This window comes from Megascapheus bottae, chromosome X (assembly GCF_031878675.1).
Source record: "Megascapheus bottae isolate mThoBot1 chromosome X, mThoBot2.hap1, whole genome shotgun sequence".
NCBI lineage: Eukaryota > Metazoa > Chordata > Mammalia > Rodentia > Geomyidae > Megascapheus > Megascapheus bottae.
Genome location: NC_143547.1, coordinates 6,391,446 through 6,400,213, shown reverse-complemented (window position 1 = coordinate 6,400,213; position 8,768 = coordinate 6,391,446). Strand labels below are relative to the sequence as shown.

The window sequence follows — 8,768 nt, the reverse complement described above, 5'->3', positions numbered from 1 at the left end:
ACAATTCTATATTACCAGTAGCAATGTATGAAGAACACAGTGTCTCCACATGTATATTTCTGGTCTTTCCATAGTTCTTTCTTCCTTTCTGATGCACCAAATTTCCTTTAATCACATATTTTCTATTTGAAAATGTTCATTTAAATGGGTGAGTATACTAAGGACATATTTTGATTTGTGTTTTCCTTTGTTTGAGAATGTTTATGTTTGACTTTTCCCCACAAAGATCGTTTTAACTCATGTAAGATGAATGACATAGGATATTTCTTTTCAGGCTTTGAAAGGGTTATACTGATAGAAGTGCCAGGACAAACTGAAGTCAATGGTCAGACACTCTATTACCCAGCTTTACTAGGACATTTTAATCCTCCAGATTCTGAAATGACACCTGCCTCTGCAGCTTCAGATTCTGGTGAGTTTGAAATACTTCATGGTACCATTAATATTTTCTAATGTAGATTTATTAACAAGAAATTTTCTGTTTTGGAAGTATTGGGTCTTGAATAGAAGGCATCAAGCTTACTACATAAGTTCATTACCTCTTGGACCACGCCTTTAGCCAGTTTTTCTTTAGTTTTTTTTTTTTCGAGGTAGTCTCTTGCTTTTTGTTTGAGCACACTTCAAAGCCATGTTCTGTGTAACTGTAATCCTGCTGACATCATCCTTACAATTAAATTTTTTAAAAAGGGCCTGGGAACATGGCGTACTGGCAGAGTGCTTACCTAGCATGAATGAAGCCCTGTGTTTGATTTCTCAGAACCACATAAACAGAAGAGGCCAGAAGTGGCACACTGGCTCAAATGGTAGAGTGCTAGCCTTGAGCGAAAGAAGCTCAGGATTAGTGCCCAGGCTCTGAGTTCAAGCCCCAAGACTGGAAAAACAAAATGAAACAAAACCATGCTCCTTACCAACTTTTCAAATCCAACTGGGATTACAGGTGACATTACCGTTCTTAGCTTGTTCTTTTAACTTGGGTCCTACACAAATTTTTTGGTGTAGGCTGGTACCAAACTTCCGTCTTTCAAGCCTTACCTCTCAAATGACTGCAGTGATTTGTGTGAGCCATCCAGCCTGATCAAATTTCTTAATATTGATTTGTTTTTGGACAGGTCATGGGGCTTGAATTCTGGGCTTGGTTGCTGTCCCTGAGCTCTTCAGCTCAAGGCTAGCACTCTAATATATATATTTTTGCCAGTCCTGGGCTTTAGCTCAGGGCCTGAGCACTGTCCTTGGACTTTCTCAAGGCTAGAGCTCTACCACTTGAGCCTCAGCACCACTTCCGGCTTTTTTCTACATGTGGTACCAAGGAATTGAACTTGGGTCTTCATGCATGCTAGGCAAGCACTTTAACCACTAGGCCAAACTCCCGGCCCCAAGCACTCTAATATTTTGAGCTAAAATTCCACTTCTGGTTTTCTGGTGGTTAATTGGAGATAAGAGTCTCACGAACTTTCTGGCTTTGTCTGGCTTTGAGTAGTATTATAGATATGAGCCACCAGGACCTGACTAATATTGATTCTTAGTGGGAGCTTTTTGAAAAGTTCAACTTTTCATTGTGATATGTTATATATTAGAACCAGAAGTTGTAAGAAATGAAGAAATGATGCATAGTCATTTTGTGTGTGTGCGTGTGTGTGTGTGTGTGTGTGTGTGTGTGTGTGTGTGGTGTGTACTAGTCTTGGGGCTTGAACTCCAGGACTGAGTGCTATCTCTGAGGGTTTTTGCTCAAGGCTAACACTCTTTCACTTGAACTTCTCTACTTCTAGCTTTTTTTGTCAGTTAAGAGTCTCACAAACTTAACTGCCCGAAGAGGCTTCAAACCTCAGTCCTCATATCACACCTTCCTGAGTAGCTAAGATTACAGGCATGATCCACCAGGTCCTGGCTGCAGATAGTTCTTGAGTATCCTTTAACTAGTCTACTTCAAAAACATTGTTTTTCAAAAGCAGTAAATTATCACAATTAAGATTTTGACATGTAGATAATCTACATATTTTTAATTAGGATTTCCCCAATTTTTCTTGGTTCAAAGCCAGACCCCAATTTTTCTTGAATCTAGGTATATATTCATATGTATATCTAATTGTGTGGAATTTTACTGCATGAATAGATTTGTGTGTCTACTATAACATTCAGAGATACCACTTCCTTTTGTATAGCATTCCATACCATTATCCTCTGATAACAACCACCAACTCTTTTTTCCTTCCAGGTATGCCAGCAGTAGAAGAAGCCAATCTGGAAAACAACATGGAGCCAATAAACTTTCCACTTGTAAATGAAAATGACCAGTACCCTTCCTTAGCTGACACTCTCCCATCTGATTCTGGTTAGTTTCAGATGACATATTGCATAGAAATATGGAAGCCACGTTTATGTGGCTCATGCCTATAATCCTAGCTACTCAAGAGAATGAGATCTGAGGATAGAAGTTCAAAGCCAGCCTGGGCAGGAAAGTTGCTGAGAGGAGGTGTGGCACAATTGACAGAGAGCCAGCCTTAAACAAAAATGCTAAGTGACATTCCCTAGAGCCTGAGTGCAAGTCCCACACACAAAAAATCAAACAACAGCAACAATAGTATGGAAATGGAATCTTTCCACATCACATCATTAATACAAGCCATGTGTAGTTCATTTGTTTTCATTCACTCTTATGTGACTGTCTATCTTGCTGTTATTAGGACTTGAACTTGGGGATTCACAATTGCTTTACTTGCTTGCTGAACTGATATATTACTTTTTTTTTGCCAGTCATGGCTTTGAGCTCAGGGCCTGAGCACTGTCCTTGGACTTTCTCAAGGTTAGAACTCTACCACTTGAGCCTCAGCACCATTTCTGGCTTTTTTCTATGCATGTGGTACCGAGGAATTGAGCCTGGGTCTTCGTGCATATTAGGCAAGCACTCTACCACTAGGCCAAACTCTCACCCCCAGATATACTACTTCTTAAGACAAAATCTCAGAGATTTTTCTGTGCAAGCTGGAATTGAACCTCTGTCTTTGAAGCTTTAGCCTCCAGAGTAGCTAGGATTACAAACATGTAATAGCAAATGATGCTATACCAGCCTTTTTATCTTTAGCAATCACAGTATATGAACAGTTGTTTTAAAAAATAACATAGCCTTGACAATGGCAGCTTATGTTTGTAATTCTAGCTACTCAAGAGGCTGAGATCTGTGGATTGTAGTTTGAAGATAGCCCAGGCAAAAAAGCCTGTGAGACTCTTCTCCAATCAACTATCCCCCCAAAAATATAGAAAAGAAGAAAGAAAAAAAGGAAAATGTGGACGTGTGGCTGTGGCTGATATGGTAGAACTTAGCTTTTTAAAGAAAAAAAAAAAGCTCAAGGACAGTAACTAGGCCCTGAGTGCATGTCACAGGACTGGCAAAAAAAAGAAAAAAAAAGAAAAAGTAGCACCGGTTGGCTAGTATTTTATTGAGGAGCTTTGCATCTGTGTTCATCAGAGGGATTGGTCTATAATTCTCTTTTTTTGTTGGATCCTTACCTGGTTTTGGAATAAATGTGGTATTGGCTTTATAGAATGAATTTGGAATTGCTACCTCTGCTTCTATTTCACAGAAAAGTTTGATTAGTTTTTGGTATTAGTTCCTCTTTAAAAAAACGCTTATCTTCCATGGTGAACCCATCTGGGCCTGGGCTTTTCTATGTTGGAAGACTTCCAATTACTTCCTCTATCTCATATGCTATTGGTTTATTTACTTGATCTATATATTCTTGGTTCAGTATGCTTCTAGAATTTGTTCATTTTTGTTAAGCTTTCCTTCTGTATAGAGTATATAGAGTTTGGAAATAGTTCTTTATAATTATTAGGATTTCTTGGATGTTTATTATAATTTTTCCTGTGGCATCCCTGATCTTATGGATTTCAGTCTCCTCTCTTCTTCATTTTTTTGTTAATTTTGCAAGTACTATGTGAAATGTGGGAAATTACTTCTTGGTTTTAGTTGGATTCTAATAGTTAGGAACTTCAGACCTACTTCATATCTGTGGATTGTTAGAATAATGTCAGTTCCTGAATTTGGATAGAGATGATCTGAATATGATTATGAACTATGCATCTTAAGAAACAGTAAGAGGCATTCTTTCTGTATGAGTTGTCAAGTTATTTATAGAAATAATTTTTCAAATATAAGATCCAGTATGTAATAGGGAATGTATGAGACTACAAGAACCAGCCAAAAATGAGACAACACAAAGAGGCCTATAACTTTGCTAGATACTGTAATAATAAAAAACAGATTATGAGCTAATATTCAAGATGATAAAAAAAACCTTGAAATTGATGTCACAATGGAGATATTAGAAATGATCTAGAGAATCTGAAATAAAGAACTAAAGAAACTCAAGAACTAAAAAGTAAAGTGAAAACCTAGAATTCAGTAACTAGGCTGATAGCTGAAGAGAGAATTAATCAAGCAGAAAACAATGTAAGGTAGAAAAAAGTGAGGACTCAGATTCCTTGTATCTTGTTATTCTATGATTTTCAACTTAATGTTTCCATTTGGAACTACAATGAATCTTCCTTTATCAATCACATTCTAGCCAATGTGAAGGTAAAAAATAGGAGGGCAGCTAGATAAAAATCACAGAACATACAAGAACACAGTGCATATATGTATGGAGAGTCCTTTCTGGTTAGTTGGAATCTCAAAAGGAGGAGAGAGCAAGAATACTGAAGGAAAAAGAAAAAAAAACATTAAGCAACACTAGGATTAAGTGTTTTCCTAGGACCAGGAGTTTGGCCTAGTGGTAGAGTGCTTGCTTAGCATGCACTAAGAGAAGACCCAGGTTCAATTCCTTGGTACCACATACATAGAAAAAACCTTGAAGTGGTCCTGGAGGGTCAAGTGGTAGAACAGTAGAATTGAGAAAAGTCCAAGGACAGTGCTCAGGCCCTGAGTTCAAGCCCCATGACTGGCAAAAAAAAATAGTTTTCCCAAACAAATGAACATATCTCTGAAGTAATCTCCTAGGTAAATATAAACAAATAAAATTCCCATCCAAATTATGTTCACAAAATCATAGAATGTCAAATTTCTCATAAGCAGCTAATTTAAAAAGTATGATTTTGCTTTTAAAATGTTTTGGAATGCATATAAATTACCAAAATATGAAACTTAATTCTATGAAAAATTTCATTCAGTCTTTTGGGTCTTCAGGTAAACACAAAATACATGTGTGTATTTTTTTTGGCCAAGCTTTAAGCCATAATTCCCATAATCCTCTAGGGTTTATCCTCCTGAATAGCTAGGATTACAGGCATAAGCCAGTGATATCCAGCTATATGTATATTTTTTAAGGTATAAAGGATACAAATTTTATTCGAAAGGTTCTGTTATATTTTTCATTTTGTAAACCCTAGAGAAGTTTCTAGGCTAAGGTATATTTATATCAATCTGAATAACTAAAAATAATCAGATAGCTCAGAATACCTTTTTTTTTTGAGTGGGTCATGGGGCTTGAACTCTGGTCTGGGCACTGTACCTGATCTCTTCAGGTCAAGGCAACCACCCTATCCCTGGGCCTGGGTGCTGTCCCTGAACTCTTCAGCTCAAGGCTACTGCCCTACTACCCCTTGAGCCATAGCCCTACTTCCCCTTTTCTAGAGGTTAACTGGAGATAAGAGTCTCAGGCCCCCCCCCCCCACCTTTTTTTTTGGACAGTCCTGGGCTTGGGCTCAGGGCCTGAGCACTGTCCTTGGGCTATTTTCAAGCCTAGAGCTCTACCACTTGAGCCACAGCACCACTTCTGGCTTTAAAAATTTTTTTCTATGTATGTGGTAGCAAGGAATTGAACCCGGGTGCTAGGCAAGCACTCTACCACTCTGGGGGCCAAACTCCTGGCCCCTAGAATATCTTTTACATTAAATAAAAATACCAAAAACTTAAACTTGTCCATTGCCTAGACATAAAATAATATTGGCAGCCATTTAAAAAAATCTCATCTCTTCTATCTGTATGTTTATTTAGTAAATCAGTTGAAAATTGAGAATGTTAAGTATGCAAGTTTTTTTTTCCTTTACAAGAAAATGCTTTTGTCTTCCTACTTCTACAAGGATAGCTTTTCCTCATGTAAAATTCATAACAAGATATTTTTCTTTCAGGCTTTGAAAGGGTTATACTGATAGAAATGCCAGGACAAACTGACATCAATGGTCAGACACTCTATTACCCAGCTTTACTAGGAGATTTTACTGACCCAGATTTTATAATAGCACCTGCCTCTGTAGCTTCCAATTCTGGTGAGTTTGAAACGATGCATGGAATCACTAGCAGATTTTGGTCTAGATTCTTATGGTGTATTTTTCTGTTTTGGTGGTATTGGGGCTTGAACTCAGGGCCTCAAGCTTACTAGATAACTCCTTTACTACTTTAGACAAACCCTTAACCAAATTTACTGTAGATATTTTTCATTTTCTTGAAGTTTTTGAGCAAGCCTCAAAACCACATTCCTCATGTACTTCTCTCAACCATTTGGGGTTATCATTACTTTTTATCATTCTTTTTAGCTGAGTCTTAATGTACTTGTCCAGGCTGTCATTATCTATATCTTTAAAATAACTGGGATAATAGTTGTGAGCCACACAGCCTGATAGTTTAAAAAATATTATCTTCAAGTAGTTGTGCAGAGGAGTTGCCATTCAACAAAGCGGTTTATGAATATCGGTGCACCTTTATCAGTACCACCCTTTCAACATTCTTAACCCTCCACCCTTTCAAACCACCTCTTCCCTTATCTGTTTTTTCCCAGTCCTAGGGCTTGAACTCAGGGCCTGGGGACTGTCCTTCAGCTTTCTTTCTTTCTTTTTCTGTTGGATGTGGGGCTTGAACTCTGGGCCTGGGCACTGTCCCTGAGCTCTTCAGCTCAAGGCTACCAATCTACCCCTTGAGCAACAGTGCCACTCCCGATTTTCTAGTGGTTAATTGGACAGAAGAGTGTCATGGATTTTAGTTCCCGAGCTGGCTTTGAACCACAGTCCTCAGATCTCGGCCTCCTGAGTAGCTAGGATTATAGGTTTGAGTCACAGCGCCCAGCTATTTCATTTTTTTTTCTTTTTTGTGTTCTGAGACATAAACTCAAGGCCTGGGCATTGTCCCTTAGTGTTCAAGTCTGGCACTATTCCATTTGAGTCATACCTTCACTTCTGGCTTTTCTTTTTTTTTTGCCAGTCCTAGAGCTTGAACTCAGGGCTAGCACTCTATCCTTGAACCACAGCACCACTTTTGGCTTTTTTTGTGCATGTGGTACTGAAGAATCGAACCCTGGGCTTTGTGTATGCTAGGCGAGCCCTCTACCAGTAGGCTACACTTCCAGCTCTCTTATCTTAATTTTAGGTTGTATATTGAATTTTTGCCATTTAACAAAGTTTATATGTATAACTTTGGAAAAATTTATTTTTATGATTTTTTTTGCCATTCCTGGGCTTGAGTTCAGGGCTTGAACACTGTCCTTGGACTTTCTCAAGGCTAGCACTCTACCACTTGAGCCTCAGCACCACTTCTGGCTTTTTGCTATGTATATGGGGTACCGAGGAATCGAACCCCGGGTCTTCATGCATGTTAGGCAAGCACTCTACCACTAGGCCAAACTCCCAGCCCCCCCAAAATTTATTTTTACTGGTCTTGGGGCTTCAAATCAGGGCCTGGGCTCTCTCCCTCAGCCTCTTTGTGTTCAAGGCTAGTGCTCTACTACTTGAGCCACAGTGTGGCACTGTAGTTTATTGGAGATAAAACTCATGAACTTTCTTGCCCTGGATGGCTTTGAACTGTGATTCTCAGATCTCAGTCTTCTGAGTAGATAGGATTACAGGCATGAACTACTGGTGCCTAGCTTGTACAATACATCTTTATCTGTGTAATCACTTCAACATCTTTACTGGCTCCATTCCTTATATTTCTCAATTCTGTGGTATATACAATGAATTCTAACCTGTGCTCTCCTCCCTTCCCCATTTCACTTTTCTATCCCTCTCCCCTCAGCCTCATCCTTCCCTCTCGCAAGTACTAATTTCCTGGTACTTAAATTTTTGGGCTTTGATTTAGTCTTATTAAAGAATTATACTATTTAAGCCTTCCATAGAGTTTATTACATTTCAGTTAATTCATTTGTAACCACTTGCTTACCACCCAATATGTTTTCTTGTAGATGTATAGCTACATTCTAGCTACCACAAGTGAGGGAATTTTTCCTAAATCTTTCCATTTCTTTTCTTTTTTTTTTTTGCCAGTCCTGGGCTTGAGCTCAGGGCCTGAGCCCTGTCCTTGGACTTTCTCAAGGCTAGAGCTCTACCACTTGAGCCTCAGCACCACTTCCAGCTTTTTTTTCTATGTATGTGGTAGCGAGGAATCGAACCCGGGTCTTCATGCATGCTAGGCAAGCACTTTAACCACTAGGCCAAACTCCCAGCCCTCTTTTTATTTCTTTATGAATGGTATAATATCAGTTTTCTAGTGGATGAGTAGAATTCCATGGTGCGTATACCACATTTTCTTGAATCATTTGTCTGTTTAGGGGCATCTGGGCTGATTCTATATTTTGGCTATAGTAAACAATGCAGTGTTATTTACCATAGCCAAGATACCTCTCAATATTTTTAATATTGATTCTTAGAACTATTTGACAAATAAACTTCATTTTGAGATATTTTAAGATCACATGAAGTTATAAGAAATGATACATTGAGTGCTTGAGTATTCTTTTTTTTTTGCCAGTCCTGGGCTTGAGCTCAGGGCCTGAGCACTGTCCTTG

The 8,768-nt window shown here is 38.6% G+C and overlaps 1 protein-coding gene across 2 annotated transcripts in view; it reads left to right on the top strand.

Annotated features, from left to right (window-relative positions):
* The first annotated feature begins 297 nt into the window (after positions 1-297).
* Positions 298-8,768, top strand: part of LOC150040425 (uncharacterized) — a 50,232-nt gene continuing 41,761 nt past the window's right edge. For both annotated transcript variants that reach the window (XM_090325767.1, XM_090325768.1), the window contains exons 1-2: positions 298-412; positions 2,213-2,329. In XM_090325767.1, the coding sequence (XP_090181893.1) occupies positions 382-412; positions 2,213-2,329 (148 nt within the window). In that variant the 5' untranslated portion in view covers positions 298-381. The remainder of the gene's footprint in view (positions 413-2,212; positions 2,330-8,768) is intronic.